Source organism: Haplochromis burtoni, unplaced genomic scaffold (assembly GCF_018398535.1).
Source record: "Haplochromis burtoni strain Fernald_Lab_line unplaced genomic scaffold, NCSU_Asbu1 Contig_521, whole genome shotgun sequence".
Lineage (NCBI taxonomy): Eukaryota > Metazoa > Chordata > Actinopteri > Cichliformes > Cichlidae > Haplochromis > Haplochromis burtoni.
In genome coordinates this window covers 232,001-252,719 of record NW_024582882.1, presented here as the reverse complement: position 1 = coordinate 252,719, position 20,719 = coordinate 232,001, and the positions used below count along the sequence as shown (strand labels likewise).

General features: G+C 43.3%; 1 protein-coding gene across 2 annotated transcripts in view; it reads left to right on the top strand.

Annotated features, from left to right (window-relative positions):
* The window catches only part of plppr5b (phospholipid phosphatase related 5b), a 97,941-nt gene that overhangs the window by 4,533 nt on the left and 72,689 nt on the right, over positions 1–20,719 (top strand). For both annotated transcript variants that reach the window (XM_005947524.3, XM_005947523.3), the window contains exon 2: positions 11,925–12,057. In XM_005947524.3, coding sequence (XP_005947586.2) covers positions 11,925–12,057 — 133 coding nt within the window. The remainder of the gene's footprint in view (positions 1–11,924; positions 12,058–20,719) is intronic.

Genomic DNA, 20,719 nt, shown 5'->3' with positions numbered 1-20,719 from the left:
AACTAGCAGCTGGTTCATTTGTGCTGCCAGTTGCCCTTGGAGGTGGCCAAAGCTGTGAGTTTTTGTTTGACAGTTTCCAAGGCTTCAGGTATGGACAGGTTCCTGTACTTCTTAGGCACCGTCTTTGTTGCACCTTTCTGCAGCTCCGATGGTTGTCTAGACTCCTTCCTGCTGCCTTGATCTTAGCCTCTAGTCTCCTTCTCCATGGAGGATACTCCTCCTCGTGGCTGTTTGTTCATCTTGTAGCCAAGCATCTCACTAACCACGGCTGCCGTAGGGTAGATCAGCTGATTAGTCTCAGTAATGGTCGCAGTAGGTATTGTCTGTAGTGTTTCATTCACATCCTCTACTAGATCTTCAGAGGGTACTTCATGTAATCTTGGTAACGGAGGGTGCAGGTTTCAAGCTTCATCATGATTCTGTTTTTCAGGTAAGTTTTTCTCATACTCAACGACCCTTCTTCCATCGCACTTGGGGCTTGGTACCCAATCTCAGGTGGCGGTGATGATATCTCCCCCTAACCTGTCGTCCTGGCTCCCCCTTGCTGTAGCATTTGTGTTGCAACTCGTCAGTCTCTAGCTGTGAGAGCAGTTCCTTCTTCTGAATGTTGAAAGACTGAGCTGAGTTGTTTCGCCGTCAGTCTGGATGGAGGTATCAAAGACTCCATAGGTCCCACATCCTATTCATGTAACCCCTTCCCCTGGGGTTACTTGTGAGTAGCATTCCAACAACGCCCTGTTTTCATCTCTTGCCCACTTATGCATCTCCATCTTGTTCCAGTAGCCCACTTCTCATTCTTCTTAGCACTGGGACCAGGCATGTGTTCTCTCTCTGGAGGTGCAGGCTCAGGTTGTATAGGCGTAGGAGTACTACACACAGCTGGCTAGCACAGGCCGTCGTCGGGTCCTGCTGCTTTCCCCTGTCTGAGCCTCTCTAGCTCTCTTCTCATTTACGTGGATGTAATGTGCAGGCCGGTCTGGGTGATGGAGATGAAAAAGAAAAGGAAAAAAAAGCAACAGAAACATTAAAGACACTAAAAAACGTTACAAAGACAGGGAACTGCTACAGCAGGCTGCCACTAGAAGGAGCCATCTGTAAACCATCTTTATTTATTTATGAATTTCATTCTGTTTGGTGTCTCCAGCAAGAAAAATCTTTTCAGAAACGTATTGCATAAGTGTAGTTTTCACTCAGAGGAAGGAAACCGGTAATGTTTTTCTATATGAAGGCATTCAACTAATTGATTTTCCTCTACTTGATGCAGATAAATACTATTAATGGGTTCACAGTACATAAGGACAAGCAGATTTGTGTAATGTTAAACTTGTGTGGATGAAGATGCTTCCTCTCAAAATGCACCAGAGGAAAAACAGTCAAACAGACTGGAACCTGTTGATTGTGTCAGGCATCAGAAGAAAAAAAGAAAAGCCTCTTTGACAGATCACATGGTATCTGCAACAGCTCAGGTTGTTTATTATGACATTTCCTTTTGTGTTACTTCTCCAGAAGAGAGTAACACAAAAGGAATTTCTGGCCAGGGGAACAGAAAGAAGACAAGGACAGCAGATGATGTTACAATAAATGTTACATTTTGCAAAGCTACCAGTTTGGAAATAACATGCTTATTTGTATAATTCTGGTTCAAATCGAATGAGATTTAGTGGTTTGCAGTAGACTGGTGAGTACATACACGTGATGCTTTTCTGCACTCCCTGATCCATCATGCACACACTTGGATATGCACCCCTCTTTAAAAACACAGCATAAAAAAGATGGGCGTCACTACCATTACTTCATGAAGTGATTTCAGGATTTTGAAGCCTCTGCAGCTTCAGCTGGCACCATCCAGATTCCAGAAACATTATCCTTCCCGCAGCCACTAGATTGCAGCAATGCAAAGAATGGATGCAAACAGGCCAAACACAGTAATTAAGTAACGTACTGTATTACTTTTAATAAAAGTGTTCTGTGTAATATGTGTAATAGATTACTTTTTTTGAATAATGACCCAACACTGATCACAACGAAGAGAGGAAATCCCTCCAACGTGTATAAACATGCAGTTAATTTGCACAAATGTAATGTCTTTGATATGCTGCTTAGTGATGCTGGTAGCTCTCAGACTGGAGCTAGTTAGAACACAATGAGAATCAATAAGAGAATTGATAAGGAATCGAATAATGGAATCGGAATCACTAAATTCTCAGCTACTATGTAAAGTGAAACGATAACCTGACAGCTGATCTATTGATCTGTCTTTGCTAAGAAGAGAAGGAAATAATAAACAAAACAAGATGTTTGAGTTTGTCAAAAAGAGGAGAGACAGAGAAGCAAGAAACGTGAGAGATCAGAAATGACAGCATGAAAAGCACAGACAGCGGCTGCAGTCGCTGTTTTTAATGCTTGGTTTCACTTCAGCTCTCTTCACTTGTACTAAAGCAGAATGGCCATCCCTGGACTGGAGCACACAATGAACGCACCAGCAGTGCTGGACCATACACCCCACCTAACACGATATCCAGTGTTGTCTTTAATCTTTGTGATTCAATAAACTGAAAGGGTGACTTTGACCCATCTAAGGCAGCAAGAGGTGGCGATCTCCTCCAGGTGGGGCAGGGAGCAGCTAATTGTTTTGTTTTTTTTGGCTAGCTGAACTTCCTGCAAGGCTATGATGCAGTATGTGAGTACACTCTCAATGGTTATTCTGTAGAACGCCACCAGTAGCTTCTGCTTCAGGACCCTCAGAAAGTGTGAGGGGGGAGTGAGTTGGGGGGGCAAGTTTTACACGCTGTGGTCTGTTTAAAAGAATTTCACTCGCTGGGCCCACGTCCTCATTTTAGGTTTGACAGCGTTTTAGTAGGTAAAGGTGATGCTTGGACATGAACTGAGCTGTGGTTTGGGGAAGGCCTCGAAGGGGACTGGCGGCGGCTCCCGGGCCTGGCAGATCCCCATGTACTAAACAGAAATGAGGAAGTTAAAGAATTGAGAACAAGGAGGGAGGGAGGGTGGGGAATGTAAATGAGAATGTACAGCTTGCAGAACTGGGGGAACCTCTGTAGATGACAACCGGAAGGAGCGTGTTTGGAGGTGTGGTCCTGCTCCTGAAATTCCGATACATAATCTCCAAGTCTTTAATCCAGGTACAGGCTGAATGTGGGAGCTTCAGGTCCAGCACTCTCTGCACTACGATGTCCAGCATACTGAATGCTTACCTGTAACCTATTTACAGTACCTCAGTGTTCCAGGAGGGTCAGTGTGGTATGAAGAGTGATGGCAATAGCATCCGCAGTGGAAGGGTCGATCCTGTAGGCGGTTGAATTGTGCTGGCAGGCAGGCCTCTGTGTGCTTCTTACACCTTTTAATCCAGAAACGTAAGTGGACTATCTATTGAAGCAAGGATATTTCCAATATCTGTGACATATCCAGTGTTCTCAGTGTTAAAGGCAGATCTGTAGAGACTGTGACTTGGAAAGTAAAGTGATTTGTTAGTTGTTATTTTCAGTTGTCCCAGCACAGAGTGCTGGCATTCATCTCCATGAAGCCATCCCAGTGAGCTTGCATAGAGGTGTAAGGAACAAACAAGCTGTTTTTCCAACACTGATGCTTGTCACAGATCTGGGTAACACTGCTATGTTTGGTGTTGCACAGTCTGGCTTTTAGACAGATTTGCTCTGATGCTCACTGGGCTTAGCCAGAAAGCCCCATGCTCTGCATATCAGCCTAGAGGTGGTGCAGCTGGTTTCATGCTGCACACAGACCCTCAGCCTCCTGTTAATATTACATATTAGGCAGGTCGGAATAGTTATTAATAGTTTTTTTGTTTATGTTATTTTTTCTGGTAGTGGTGGTGGGCGGGGGTGTACCATGCCACACAACATGCCATTTACAGCCTACGGTAGTTTGCAACAGCCATTTCTTTTGCATCCATTCCCTTCTGCTTATCCCTGTTGGCGGGAGGGGGATGAAGCAGACCCCCTGGACAGGTCGCCAGTCTGTCGCAGGACTAACACATAGAGACAGACAACCGTTCGGACTCACATTCACACCTATGGGCACTGATGCTCTGACGCTCTGTTCTCTGAAAAAGACCTGTTGTATAATTCTGAAATGTACATTATTTTTCAGTTTTGGGTAACCCTACCCTTTTGTAACCTCTGGCAGTTAAACCAGTTAAGTCACCACTTACCTTTGTACCATCAAGCTATTCATTGGACTTGAACCACTTGAATAGCAAAAAAAACAGAAAAATGAGGGTGTTATAAAACATTTGACAGGTGGTGTACCTGTCGGACTGAAAACACCTGAATTTTAAGATTTTGACATATCTAACACGGTTCTTTGATATGTTGCAGGCACTTCCAGTTTCATAATGGGGAAAGGCTCTCCTTCTGTTTCTGCACTGGTCCCATGTGCTGCTGTTTGGGTTGAAAATGCAAACTCATCATAGTTTAAAGATTCAATATTAAATCTTAAAGGTTGATTTTAATTTTAATTTCATTCATATAAGTTGTATGCTACTCTTCATGCTGTGCTTGTCCCCACAGAAATATAAATGACTGAATAAGTGAGTGTGTAACCATGCTGTGGTTGGGGTGTGTTTTAGTCTATTAAAAAGGTTCACAGACCCCGGAGCAGCCATAACAATCACTTTCATAATTCATCTTACAAAGGAACAAAAAGGAAAACACTGTTGCTTATGTTGGAGAGAAAACGAATGTGCTTAAAACTGAGAGAACAGTTGTGTCACTGTTAGGAGACTTGGTTTGGTTGAAGCGACATCTGCTTTGGATAGATTTGGAACTTTTTTCTTCAATATATGAATCTGAGCACATAACTTAGTTTGATGCCAATATTTAGACCTCACTCACCTTTTTTCACTCATTATGTATTTATACACCACTGTGCATTTAATCATTAGTTATTATTTATCTCTAGCCATCTTACTCTGTGTGTCTGTTTTCTGTTAAAAGGAAACGTTTTGAATGCACAACCTTACACATGAAAACACTCCCTGCCCCTGATCAGCACAGCCATCATCATTCTGAACCACACAGGCGTTTCTAAATTCCTGCATGCTTCTATGCTTAAAATATGTCTCTCTGAGTCTTAAGAGAGGGTTCTGCAACCTTTTCTATCTCTGTTTTATTATTGGAAAGCACTTTGGTCAACTTTGTTGTTTTTAAAAGTGCTATATACAGTGGGGCAAAAAAGTATTTAGTCAGCCACCGATTGTGCAAGTTCCCCCACCTAAAATGATGACAGAGGTCAGTAATTTGCACCAGAGGTACACTTCAACTGTGAGAGACAGAATGTGAAAAAAAAATCCATGAATCCACATGGTAGGATTTGTAAAGAATTTATTCGTAAATCAGGGTGGAAAATAAGTATTTGGTCACCTCAAACAAGGAAAATCTCTGGCTCTCACAGACCTGTAACGTCTTCTGTAAGAAGCTTTTCTGTCCCCCACTCGTTACCTGTATGAATGGCACCTGTTTGAACTCATCATCTGTATAAAAGACACCTGTCCACAGCCTCAAACAGTCAGACTCCAAACTCCGCCATGGCCAAGACCAAAGAGCTTTCGAAGGACACCAGGAAAAGTATTGTAGACCTGCACCAGACTGGGAAGAGTGAATCTACAATAGGCAAGCAGCTTGGTGTGAAAAAATCAACTGTGGGAGCAATCATCAGAAAATGGAAGACATACAAGACCACTGATAATCTCCCTCGATCTGGGGCTCCACGCAAGATCTCATCCCGTGGGGTCAAAATGATCATGAGAACGGTGAGCAAAGATCCCAGAACCACACGGGGGGACCTGGTGAATGACCTGCAGAGAGCTGGGACCAAAGTAACAAAGGTCACCATCAGTAACACACTACAACGGCAGGGAATCAAATCCCGCAGTGCCAGACGTGTTCCGCTGCTGAAGCCAGTGCATGTCCAGGCCCGTCTGAAGTTTGCCAGAGAGCACATGGATGATACAGCAGAGGATTGGGAGAATGTCACGTGGTCAGATGAAACCAAAGTAGAACTTTTTGGTATAAACTCAACTCGTCGTGTTTGGAGGAAGAAGAATACTGAGTTGCATCCCAAGAACACCATACCTACTGTGAAGCATGGGGGTGGAAACATCATGCTATGGGGCTGTTTTTCTGCCAAGGGGACAGGACGACTGATCCGTGTTAAGGACAGAATGAATGGGGCCATGTATCGTGAGATTTTGAGCCAAAACCTCCTTCCATCAGTGAGAACTTTGAAGATGAAACGAGGCTGGGTCTTCCAACATGACAATGATCCAAAACACACCGCCCGGGCAACAAAGGAGTGGCTCCGTAAGAAGCATTTGAAAGTCCTGGAGTGGCCTAGCCAGTCTCCAGACCTCAACCCCATAGAAAATCTGTGGCGGGAGTTGAAAGTCCGTGTTGCTCGGCGACAGCCCCAAAACATCACTGCTCTCGAGAAGATCTGCATGGAGGAATGGGCCAAAATACCAGCTACTGTGTGTGCAAACCTGGTAAAGACCTATAGTAAACGTTTGACCTCTGTTATTGCCAACAAAGGTTATGTTACAAAGTATTGAGTTGTATTTTTGTTATTGACCAAATACTTATTTTCCACCCTGATTTACGAATAAATTCTTTACAAATCCTACCATGTGGATTCATGGATTTTTTTTTCACATTCTGTCTCTCACAGTTGAAGTGTACCTCTGGTGCAAATTACTGACCTCTGTCATCATTTTAGGTGGGGGAACTTGCACAATCGGTGGCTGGCTAAATACTTTTTTGCCCCACTGTAAATAAAGTTGGATTGGATTGGATTTTCTAGCAAGATGAGCATCAACAGCTCTACATGCCATGAGTACTGCATCATGCACCGTGGTGGCCAGTCATTGATGGGGCTGCTTGTTTTGGGCCACTGCTCAGAGCCTCCTTTTAAATGACTGCTGTGTACAGATGCATACCACACAGACGAGAGGCTTCAGTGTCTAAAAATGTCCTGGGAATCTCTTGGTGTCAGCATGCTCAAATCTTCTTCAATTTACTAGCTAGGTCTCACTGTTCTGGTAAAATGGATTGCCACTGCAAACCCAATTATTGGCTTGAGAATGGAGACGTATTGAGACGCTGGTTCAGTGTAAGTGGATTTTGTCTTACTGATGAACAGAGCTCAGTGCTTTGATATAGACTGGTGTGAAATTAAATAAGCAAGATTCAAAGAGAAGAGACTGAAAGAAGTGAGCAAGTTCATCCCTGACTGAGGAGCTGCTGAGGTCACCCTGGCCTTGTCAGCATGACTTAACCAATGGCGTATAGCTCTACAGTGAGGACGATAAGGACAGAGAGAGGGCAGAGAGGTGGTTAAGGGACTAAACAAGTAGCACATTGTCACTGTGGACCTGTCAGCTTGTGTTACAGCCAGTGAGAAAGTGGGACAAAGTGCTGCTCAGGCTTTTTGGAAATCAGGCAGCCCCTTAGCCATTTCTTGCCATTCTCAATGATGATCACAGGCAATACACTGTGGTTGCTAAAGGGTCTGGCTAACCCTAGCATGCAAGACTTTTAATAATAACCCCTGAAGTGGTAACTTACGGTAATAACATGTCCATGATCAACAATCTGAAGGTAGAGAGTAAATAGTTCTAACATTAAAAAAAATAAATCATCTGATCCTTACCAGGTAAATGTAGTCAAATAACACCAGAAGAACACATGAAATAATACACAGTGCCATTATTTATTTAACTAAATGTAAGGAATTCTGGCCCACTGTTTTTCCACAAATGCTTCAGTTGTGTGGCGTTTGTGGTCATTCCTTTATGCACAGCTCTCTTGAGGTCCTACCACAGCATTTCAAGGTCTGGACATTGACTGGGCCTCACCTCTGACTCTAGAATAGTTTGGCATATATAAGAGTTTGTGGTTGACTCAGTGAATGTGGAGTACCAGGTGACCAGCATCTCCACTCATGTCTCATCTGTTCAGAGAACTTTGCTCCAAAAGTCTTGTTTGTTCAGCTTCCCATGGGAACACCTCCAATCATATTTCTTCAGTCTTTCTAACTGTACTGTCATGAACTTTAATATTTAATGTGCTAATTACAGCCCACAGGGTCTGAAATGGAGTTCTTGGGATTTCGCAGTTTCTCTTAGCATTGCATGGTGAGCTGAGCTCAGGTGAATTTCTGGGACTTGAACCATCTTTAATTTTCCAACTTGTGAATGGTATTTCTTACTGTAGATTATTCTAAGATAATACTTTAAACTATTTCATAACCTAGATAATTATGCATGGGCTACAAAAATGATGTAGTGGAGATATGATATTGTAGCAGCCTTACTCCGTGTGTAGCACAGCGAGAAGCTTGTTTGTGTTCTTTGCTGATATTCTAATGATGTTTGATTCCTTGGAAAGTGATTCTGTCACTACTTAAAGTGTGCTTGTAGCCGTAAAGCAAAGTGATCCACCCGCGATGCAGTAGTGTGGCCATGTATGCAGAATACATTTAACATTAAGCATGAAATCAGATGGAAACTCTAAGGTCTGTCGCAGTCGTGTAAGAACCGTGTTGTAGTCCTGACAGCACATATGTATGTGAGGGACATGTAAGAACAGAGCTGTGCTAAGCATGTGGAGCCTACTCCTCCATGTCTTTTGTTGTTCCTCATAATAAAATGAGTGAAACCATGGCAACAGCACGAGTTTCTCCCATAATAAAAACAGCAGAAGATTTATCCTTTGTCCCTTTTTTACTTGTCACACTGCTTTACTGTGACATTTGCAGCCTAGCAATGCAAAAATAAATGGACGGATGGAACGTCACCACATTTCTCCCCGGGTACTCCCGCTTCCTCCAACAGTCCAACGACATGCAGTTTGTGGGGATAGGTTAACTGATCAATCTAAATTGCCCAATGGTTGTTTGTGTCTGTGTGTTGGCCCTGCGACAGACTGGCGACCTGTCCAGGGTGTACCCCGCCTCTCGCCCTATGACAGCTGGGATAGGCTCCAGCGCCCCCGCGACCCTGAAAAGGATAAGCGGAAGTCGAATGGATGGATGATGATATATATTATATAATATATAGTCAAATATATATATATATATATATATATATATTATATAGAAATCACGTGCTGTCAGCGTTAATCTCGTTAAAATGACTGTTAACGCCATAACCACATTAACGCGGCAAATCTCCGTTAGCGAGTTAGCGCAGATCGCCCCGTGCTGGGGTGGCGGCACAGTTAACGAGCTAACGCGGCCTAACGAGTTAGCCTGCATGCCTTCGGTAATATATATATATATATATATATAATATATATATATATATATATATATATATATATATATATATTTATATTTGTTAATTTGAGTTTATTACAGTTTAGGTTTTAGTTTAGTTTCCCCAGCTTGCCTTGTTTCCCCACCATCTTTAGTACAGCGGCTGAAATGAACATTGCTTTCCCTTCTATTCACTTTTTATGTGTTTATGTATGCAAGAGACCGTATAAGTAACTTTTGATTTTAGGATCACAAATAGTTCTTTCAGATTATATTTGACTATTTAGCACTTGTACATGATCTCTTTCCTTATTGTGTCTTTCTTCATGCCTTCTCCTCCACTACTCTTTCTCCTCTCTCATTTCCACCTCATTGTCTTCCTCTTCAAGCTTCATCTTCTGCACCGAAGTCAGGAGATGAGGCTCTAAAAATAGTATCATTACTACAATGTACTGGCTTGTAGAAGACATCTTGAGGTTTTAATTACTAACTATACTGGTGTGGTTAAAGGTTTCCATACAGTCACAATGGGCATGAATGTCATGGTAATTTGAGTCTTTTAATGATTTCTTTGAGCTCTTCTCTTTCCAGGTAATCACTTTTTATTTTAAGTTATAAAAACAGGATTGATTGGTCATAAACTTGGGGGAGAACTTTCGGTCTAGCAGAGTCAACATCAAAGTTTTGTACCTTCCGGTGCCAACAACAGTCCAGGCAGATCATCCCCCTCAAATTCCTCAGAGAGGGGGAATTCTCCCTGCTGTTAGTGTCTGAGTGCAACGGTCTATTCTACAATACATATATGTGTACAATAAAGGATAAAACAGTGACTTTTAGCCAGCATAGTTTGATCCTCATCATCGTCAGATAGGCTCATGTGGCTCTGTTTGAAAAACAGGCTTTAAAGTGGTCAGTGCAGCATATACGTGTTACTGAGCACAGTGCAGGCCCTGCATTCTTTTACTGATGTTACGACTATCACGGTGTGCAGTGTATTTCATCCCAGTACATCCCTACCAGTGTCACCATAGAAATACAGCTCCTCATATCAATGATGAGTAGCTGACGTGGTAGGGTCATCACTTCCACTCCACCTGGTGCCAGTCGCGTTGGTGTTGAGTTTTATTTGGTTATATTTTATCAGTTGTCTAATGTAAGAGATCTATCGTGTGGACTCTTTCAGTGGCTCCAGAGTGCGATGCTTTACATTCACCTAATGAGTGAAAGCAGCCTGGTTTGATCCCTGGAGGAACCAAATACACTGCTTAGTTAACTGTCCCAACAGACTGGGAAATAAAGTATTTGCAGGGAAAAACTTGGACATATGAGAGAAAGTGAGTTATGGCCTATGATTTATGACAGGGGAAGTAAGAAAGAAATTGGCTCGGTTTGTCCCCAGTATACCTTTTTTGCTTTCTTCTGACCAGTGCTTGTGCTAGGTCCTCATCGGGGTCAGAGTTTTCTCCAGCACCAGGTCCCACTGACTACTTTGTCCTTTCACATATGTATCTATTGCTATTACGCTGCATCGGCTCACTCACAGCATGGCTGTTATGTAATTTCTTCTTCGTCTTCTTCTGTTTTACTGACAGCTAGCAACCCATTTAATTAGAGCAGGTAGTTGTACTGCCCTCTAGTGGAAGAGAATGTAATTGTTCTGCCCGATACCCACACCGATCGCTTAGATTACTAATCAGGTGGAACCAGATAATCTTCCACGGCACACCTGATCATTTCTCACGGCACACCTATGTGCCGCGGTGCAGTGGTTGGGAAACACTGCCTTAGCTGAAGAGGAGTGACTGCGTCAACCACCGTACCTGTTTTTACTGGTCACCTCGGGTTTCTATCACTTTTCACTGGCTCCCTAAGCCACAGTAGTTTTTGTGTCTAAAAGCTATTATGTTCTCTAGTGGCATGATCTTTCATATTTTTCTCCTCATGAAGAGAAATCCCATATCCAGACCCAAACATGAGTGTGTCTGCTAACAGGAACTGTGTGTTTAATAAAGTGTGATATTACTCGGTGCCACACACATGTCAGTGATTCACTGACTGTTACACTGTTACACTGTTCTTTCATTCCACAAACACACACTGGCTTCTTTTGCATCAGTTACACATTCACCATTCTGCTGCTCACTGGCATCAGTGTCTGAAAACAATAATAAATACAGTTTATTTATAATTCATTTTAATGTTGCATTGAAGCTGCCTGACGTAAACAGCTGTTTAAAAAATTACTTGTTTGAAAGGTTTCCATCCGTCCCTGATTTAGACGTTTGCTCCAGCTTTTCAGACCTCACCCTGGGGACTGGAAGACTTCTATAGTGTAAGGATCAGTGGCCTGCCATGTTTGTCTGTAGCAGCTTTCTTTGGCTAATAGTCAACTTTAGAGAGTTGTATAGAAAGTGGGCTAGGTCCTGTTTTCAAAAGCATACATATTTGCGCATAGACAGGCTTGAGTCCTTTTGTGTATTCAGCAGCTGTGTCACTAGTGATGGGGCCCACTGAGAGAGCACTGGTACGAATGACTGATAAAATAACACCACCCACACTAGCAGCACCCACTCACAGGTAAAGTGCTGCTCCTTTCAGTAATCTGTTTTCTTTGTGTATGTGGCCCCTATTTCTCCTAGATCACAGTGACAGAGACTGTGCTGTTTCTGGTCCAGTACACATCCAAGGAGTTTGACCGTTTAGAGAAGACAGTGGCCACCGGAGACTGCTGTTACCTCAACCCGCTGGTACGCAGGACATTCCGCTTCCTCGGTAAGTTTTAGGCGTGTGTATGCTTGTTTCTGTTACTTCACCTGTCAAAGCTGAATGTTTTTCTATAAGTCTGTGAGAAAACTGGCCACATGTGACATTCACATAATAAACTAGTTAGTTGAGTTTGTTGATCAGGTCCTTTGATCAGCAAACACACTTTCTCCCACTAAATTGAAAAACTAAGATCGAATACAGGAACAGCACTGATGTTTTGGACGCTAGAAACAACTTTTCTTTCACTCAACCTGAACTAATCGTCTCAGTAAAGCTCCACCTGTTTGCTCTTTGCATTGTGTAACTGTGCCAGCGTCATCATTGCTGCTGCTGTTGGGTTATCAGTGTTTCTGATTAAAACTGAGGGCTCCTGAATATGTTTGTGTTGCAGGTCTGTTTTTAGTGGCAAATGTGGGTGCGTTTGCATTTCCACAGTGACAGTGGTGCTCTACAGAGCCATGCCTTAAACGAAGAGAAAGACCTCTTGGATAAGTATTATTTAAACCATGAAAGGACATTCATTACCTTTAAGTCCAACTACTTGTTCTAGCCTTGCCAGGAGAATATTGTGATCAACCGTACGGCTGTGCGATATGACCAAAATCTCATATCCCGATATAAGACATCTATCATCCCGATAACAATATAAATCACAAGAATTTAACATTTTCTGTAAATTCTGTGAATCTCAGGCAGATTGACTTGCATTGAAGTGTTTCCAGCTGGGGGTCATGTACCTGGAGTTGAGACTTTTAACCAATGCATGAAACGATACATTTTTAGTTGTAACGGACGTTGCTTTCTTTGTGAGTATTTATTACACGGCGTGCTGCCGGGAAAAGCCTGCTCTAACGTTTGAGTCTAAGGTTTATTTTTTAGCACCCGATGGCTCTTTTTTGCTTATCATCCATAAATGCTCTCCATACTCTTCCATGGGATTTAGTTTATTTTGAAAAGTCTCAACAGGATTTTGAGCTTTATTGTGAAAGGTATGCAAAACAAACAAGCAGACGGCGGAGCCACGCCATTTTTTTTACCGTCTTGGTTGCTAACGACAACGTGTAAAAACAGGCACTTGTCCGTCCGTAGTGTGGTTATATTAAATATAAGACAAAGAGAGAACTTTAAGAAACTAATATAGCCACTACAGTGACCATCAAAATGATGAAAAAATATTGACGTAAACAGTTTCTTTTGCGACACCACGAAACAAACGATAGCGTAAAATGAAACGATAGAAGTTTTTATATCGCCAGCTGATATATATCGTTATATCGAACAGCCCTAATCAACCGTATCGTTAAGTCTAATAAAACTAGGACCACTGAGCGCCCTGAATCAGCAGTTAAAAGGAGGTCATTAAAAACTCTTAATAGCGCTGTCTCAGTACTGTGGCGTGGTTTAAACCCAGATTGGAATTTCTCGCTGATTCCATTAGTCTCTAACAAGGTCAGCAATTTATGAAGGACTATTTTTTCCGAGATTTTCCAATAATGGCGGTTGAGGCTGTGATGCTGTGTTCTTTGACCAGGAGAGATCTTCTGAGATGTGCACACACAGGAACTTGGTGTTGCTTACCCTCTCCACAGCAGCACTGTTGATGGTTAGTGGGGTGTGCAGGGTGTGAGTTCTCCTGAGGTCTGTGGTGATCTCCGTAGTCTTCTCCACATTCAGGGAAAGGTTGTTGTTGCTGCACCACTCAGCCAGATGGTTAACTTCACTCCTCTATGTCTCATCATTGATGTGACACAGCTGTGTCTGAGGCGAACTTGATGTAGCTGTGTGATGGTGTGCAGTTGAGAAGGGGGCTCAACATACATCATTGGGAGCCCACGTATTCAGTGTTCTTGAGCTAAAGGTGTTGTTGTCGACCCGTACTATCTGCTGTCTTCCTGTCAGGAAATCCAGCAGCCAGTTACACAGCGAGGTGCTGAGCCCCACCAGATCCAGTTTGTTAATGAGTTGCTGGGGAATGATTGTGTTGAATGCTGAAGTCAATGAACAGCACTCTAACATATGAGTCAGATGTGTGAGGGCTAACCATCTCACCCTCAACGTCGCAAAGATAAAGGAGTTGATAGTGGACTTCCGGAGGTGCAGAGAAGTACACACCCCCATCACCATCAACGGCGCTGCTGTGGAGAGAGTGAGCAGCTTCCGGTTCCTTGGTGTACATCTGGCTGAGGATCTTACGTGGTCAGTACACACAAACAAAACAGTGAAGAAGGCGCAGCAGCGCCTCTTCTTTCTCAGGAGACTGAAAAGATTCGGCATGAGCCCCCGCATCCTCAGGACCTTCTATCACTGTGCCATTGAGAGCATCCTCACTGGATGCATCACCACCTGGTATGGCAACAGCACCGCCTACAACTGCAAAGCTCTCCAGCGAGTAGTGCGGTGCTCTGAACGGATAATTGGAGGTGAGCTTCCCTCCCTCCAAGACATCTACAGGAAGCGCTGCCTGAGGAAAGCGGGGAGGATCATCAAGGACTCCAGTCACCCCAGCCATAAACTGTTCAGACTGCTTCCATCAGGAAGGAGGTTCTGCAGCATCCGGTCCCGTACCAGCAGACTGAGAGACAGCTTCTTCCACCAGGCCATCAGACTGCTGAACACGTCATAGACACCTCAGCTTCACTACTGGAACTTTAACATTATGCACTCCATACTGTACAGTAATGCCACTGTTTTGCACATGTCTCACTCTGTATATTTTATTTTATATATTTTATTTATTGTTTACTCTATTTAATTTGTAAAATATGTGTACACACACACACACACACACACACACACGTAGAAAAATATTTAGTATACACATCCAGAAATGCATATACTATTATATATTGTACATATATTTATTAGTTTCAGATGTAGCCATTCTTGTATTTTGCTTGTTTACATTATTGTATTTTGCACAACTCTGTTGCTTGTGAAGCTCGCACACAAGAATTTCACTCACATGTGCTGTACCAATGTACCTGCACATGTGATGTGACAATAAAAGTGATTTGATTTGATTGAAGGCAGTTAAAATTACATCATTGATTTGGCGGTTTGACCCATATGGACCGGCAGGAATGAGTTCCTGTGCCGTTCAGTGGTGCATTTGGGTAAGTTCAGTCTCTCACTGAACACCCTCCTGTGACAGGCCAGGATGTCATAGTGTGGGCGGGAGGTATTGTCCACCATTGTGCTTGCCTTGGACATCATAAGGGAGTCCAGCTCCATCCCCACAACATTGCTGGCTTTCCAGATCAGTTTATCGCGTTTGTTGTGACCATTGGCACCCTCGTCTCCTGGACTGGGGCAGGATGTCTCAGGATGGGCGACGCGGAACACCCACTTCACCTCCAATAACGGGCAGTCCTGGCGGATGTGCACTAGTCGCCCACATCTCCAGCACTCTTGCTCTGATGCTTGTGCTGCTCCAATGAGCTGAGCACAACTTCCATAGCCCTCATGACCTGCAGAGAAACAACAGAGGAGAAGGGGTTAGAGAAGGGGTTAGTATCCATTTCCAGTGGGAGGAAATGGCTAGAGCTCCATAACCACTGGCCGGGCTGGTGATGCCACCGGGTGCCTCTTCCTTTGGGCCAGGACTGGTCAGTTGGTCGCTGCTTGCCCCAGCTGCTCCCATGGTGGTTCCATCCAAGCTGCTTGAGGCTCGCCAGCCAGTGACAGTAAACTCACTCCACTGTTCAGACCGAGACAAACTGCTCCTGGACGACAGTGTCGAGCAGCTGAGCTTTACTTAGGGCTGCAGCTTCCTGGCCGTGGCTTCATGCAGTCGCCTCACTTAAGCGAAGGGCTGTCTGCAACCCCATCAAACTGTTCCGGAACCAGCACCAATGGTCTATCCAGTCTAGGATGGTCCATCTAATGTAGGAAGGGTGCCCTTGCTGTTGCGTGGAGGCTCATAACTGCCACCTGGGCCTCCTCCAGTCAGCAAGGAGCCAGAACAAGTGATGAGGTTTTCCAATACTTCTGTCTGCTGCTTGCTCCAGGCGTGCACCTCCTCCAACTGCTTCAGATGCAACTGCCAGCTCAGACACCATCTGGGCCAGTGCCCCCATCAGCTACACAGGTTGGGGCTCTGTCATGCCAGCCTGGGTTTCAACACCACTGTAAAAAGAACCTGGCACGACCCATAAATGGCTTCTTCCAAAACCTTTTTGCAATTTTCAATGTCTCTCTGGCAGCTTGATTCCCATTGCACTCCTGTTAGCTGCCTCGATCAGCTGCTTTCTTAGACAGACACCAAGATCCCAACATGAGCTGAAGATGTTCATTTGGACTGAGCAGCACGGGCAGGATAAGCAAAGAGGACATCAGAGGGACAGCTCAAAGTTAAAGAGGTTGAGATGGTTTGGAGATGTGCAGAGGAAGGATACTGAATGGTGGAAAAAGGATGATGAAGATGGACCTGAAGGGCAGGAGGGGAAGACCTCAGAGGAGGTTCATGGATGTAGTGAAGGAGGACATACAGAGGGATGGCCACTAAAGGATGCAGCGAAAGAGAAGAAGAAGAAGAAGAGCCCATGCGATAATATCCAACTTCAATGCAATATTTTTCTCACACGTCTCACAAAAGGGCTAAGGAGAAGATCAGAGTAACAGAGTCAGTGTGTAAGAATCATTCACCGCAGGTTGGCCTCTTCTCTCTGATGGGTAATTGAGAGATGGAGATAAGACTGAGGAGTATTACATAGTTCCTTAGGGATGAATCCACTTGGGGGCCTGGCTTTATCCTTGCATTTACACATTCAGCACACTATTCATGCTGCTCCTTAACATTAACAGTCCTCTCATTGCAGACTAAAGCTCCTTTTATCCCTTTATCTTATATTGGAATTGGTTGTCTTGCGTTAAACAGTGCCAGAGTGTATCAGAATAAAGCTCATGTCTTAGTGTTAATTGATGTCAGTTATGAAAGTGCTCCACAGTGACTTTATGATAAAGTTGTCTTTTCCCAGCAACATGGAGAAGAAGGATGAAGAGCTTTAGCTGCAGAGGGGTTTTGTAAAGTAATGAAAGTGTGCCACATTAAGAATCAACACCATCCCCGCTAGAAGAATGACTTTAATGCAGATTCAGAATTGCTTTACCCTAAAACCGAGGCTCTGGCTCGAAGAGGAGAACTGCCACAAAAACAATATTTTATCCAACAAAGGAAAAGCTATTCTAAAAGCAAGAAGGAAGAACTTCATCATTATGAAGCACACGTCATTAGCACAATGTAGAGGCTATAGAACGGAGATAGATAGCTTAACTAAAAGCCTCACTTTAACTCTGTAATTCTCTCTGCTACAAGGTACAAAATTGTCTTAAGCAAATGGCAGCTCAATTATACAAATAAAACAAGACGAGGATAGTGCTTTGCCCTCTGAAAAACTACTAATCACTGCGCCTGGCAAAAGAAAAAGACAGGCTTGTCAGAGGAAGCAGCAAGGAACTCAACCAAAAGTAAAATAAGATCAAATGAAATATAAATCCATGGAGGGCTGAGAGGGTGAAAATATGACATGCTGTTATTTTGAATTAAGCCTATTTGGTTCCTTTCTCAGCTCAATCTCATAGTAAAATTTAGAACAGCTACACTTGTGAACAGTGAAAATTATAGCACAATCCTATTTCCAAAACAGTTGGAAAATGTAAATAAAAGATTTCCCAATCTCATAAACCCACATCTTAATCAGAGGGCTTGATAGAACTAGAATCCCTAGAATAACTAGCACAATTTTTGAGTGGGTTGGAGGTGGGAGAATATGTCTGTGAAGGCTCTCAGTCAGGTGGGAGAAGCACTCAAACTACTTTGGTGTTTCAGCCCTTATGTGACAATATGATTCTTCATTTAGACTGACATGAACTACCACTTGCCACCAATACGAGACATCATCAGTTGTGTAACCCCGATTCATTGGGTGTTTCTGCCGCAAACAACCATCTGCTATCTATGAAGGGAAAATGTACCATATCAACATCCCAAAAAAGAAAAACAGGAACGAGGAAATGACAACAGGCAGCATGGTGGTTCATGCAGTGAGGACACCCCCACTCTCGTCACAGGCACCTGACTCACCAGAGCCCAAACACCAACACCTATGAACTCAGAGACCCTAAGCAGCCGCAGCAATGAAGGTCAAGATCAAGCCACAGTGCACCAGCATGTAGAATCACAAAATGTACAGGAAGGTCTCTACCAGAGCCCACAGCTCATCAACCAAGGTCTAACAGAGAATAGATGGCTCATCCCAGACCCACCATAGCAACATAAAGACTGGAAGGAGCCTGCAGGAGCCGATGTACTGCAAAAAGACCCACAGAGGACACCTGCCAGCACAACCAGGGCGCTGAAGCACAACCCCAGTTGCATGGGCCCACCCAGCCACCCACCCCCACCACTCCTGCCATCCCCCGATGGAGCAGAAGGTGCCCACCCCAGACAGCCGGATGCAGGGACCAGGCATTGGGCCTGTCAGGAGGACCCCAGCACAAGGCAGAGATAAAGGGAAGAGAAAGGACAGGAGGGGGGGAGTAGGTGGGATCCACCAATCTCCTGCCTCATCACCTCCAAACGCCAGATTGAATTGAAACATCTTTTACATGTGTTAGTGGTTGTAAAGGGCTGTGGGTTGGACATTTTTGTCTTAACTGTGTTCTTTAGTTGTTGTTGTCAAACAGATGACTGGCTGATAGAACCTTACAGAGGTTTTATTTTGGGTTTGTGATTTCAAGGGTTTTCACCAGGCCGTTAAGGTGCAGAAGATCAAAGGGTTTTTGAGGCAGTTATGGCGTATAACTGAAGCGGTAATAAAGGGGAAGTCTGAAAGTTTCATTCCATCGATTGTGTGCTTCATTCTGGTGAATCCATCTTATGATGTATTTTATTCGGTTAGCTAAATAGTAACACAGTCTAAGGACTGAAAACATTTTGATGGAATCATTAAGTAAAAATTATTAATTTGGAGTAAGTGAGTGATAATTTGGGGGAGGTAATTATACCTAGCTTTTGATAGCTCAAAAGTTCAAATCTTGGTCTGCAGGAATCATTGACTTCTTCATTATTGGAAGTATTATTAGTAATTCATTTTGACCAAGCTGATGTTCGTGAAAAATTTGTAATGAGATGAAATATGTCCTTTACTGAATTTGTTGGTTCTTGTAAATACAGTAATATATCATCAGCATATAAATGAATTTTGTGTTCTAATATAGAGGTTTGATTACCTTTGATATTTTTGTGGAATGGCAAGTGGTTCGAAGAAAACTGCGAATTATTAGGGTGAGAGTGGGGATCCTTGTCTTGTCCCTCTCGCCAAACATTGAGAGATGATCCCATTAATGGTGACCTTGGCCTGTGATGGGGTATAGAGAGTGGTTATCTAATAATTAATAATGCTGGGTACCCTTTAATATAGGTGACAGAGATCCTCTGGATAGTTCTGGGAAGATGATTCACTTGGGTATGAAACTTGCAGACTGTTGTTTTAGTTGAAGGAATTAGGTTTATTATAGGTCGTGTTCAAATTTACCTGCTCTGCCTCGGGGTGTCTAGAGGTAAGAATCGAGCGCACCATGTGCTGAGCATGCAGAGTGGATATACCTAAAGGAGCTGCTGCAGCTGTAACTGAGTTAGTGTGATTGAGTTGTGCCTTAATGAATCAGTAAGTGTTATTCCCTTGGCAAGTTAATTGGCATGATGCTGGTTGTAACTGTTCGTGCATGTTAAAATTATGTGTCTCAGTACATTGATACTATGTTGGTAAGATTATTTAGCACTGAGATAACAGCAGTGGCCATAATCTATTCAATAATTACATCCAGTTGTATCAGGAATTAAGTTAAAGGACTTTTTTGCTGTTTAGTTTAACTGTTGCTAGCTTTGCCATATTCGTGCCTTACTATTAGCAACTAGTATGACGTGCTATGAAGCAAATTTATGGTCTACAGTGACCCCTTATGGACACTGGGAGACATCGCTGGTGTCAGATAGATGACGTTATTGTGATTGTGATTACACTTTGATGTAAACAATTCTTCCGTGGGACTTTATTAAAGACAATCAACCCAACATGTTTCTGACTTGTATACCCAGTGTTCCAATATGTCCTCTGCAGGTCGTTTGTGTCACGGTCCTGGGTCGGTGAGCCAGTGCTTTGAGTTTCTTGTGTCTCTGAGTTTTTGTATTATGCTCTTAGTTCTTTGTTGTTATTCTATAGTCTAGTGTCTTAGTTTGGCCTTCTTGTATCCTGTTTAGTTCTCTGAGTAGTTAGTAGCTGCCCTCTGTGTCTCTTTGTTGTTGTTCTCTGTGTTTCTTAGTTCCTGTCTCCCCTAGTCTAGTTTGCATCTGTGCTACTTCCTGTTTTACTTTGAAGGTCTGTGTCTCATGTGAGTGTATCCTACTTTGCTCACTTGTCTCGTCAGTTCTGATTTCTCCAGCTGTACTCCCCTTCTCTGTCTCATTCCCCTCGTTACTTCCCAGTGTATTTGAGCCCTGTGTTTCTCTGTGTCAGTGTTGTGATCTCCGTCATGCTGTGTGTTTCTCCCTGTGTGTGTTTTATTAGATTCTTCTCAGTTTAGGTTTTGTAGACGTTCTTTGTTTAGCAATTAAAGCTGCCATTTGGAGTTCAATCCCGTTTCTAGTAAGTTTGCGTTTGGGTCCAAT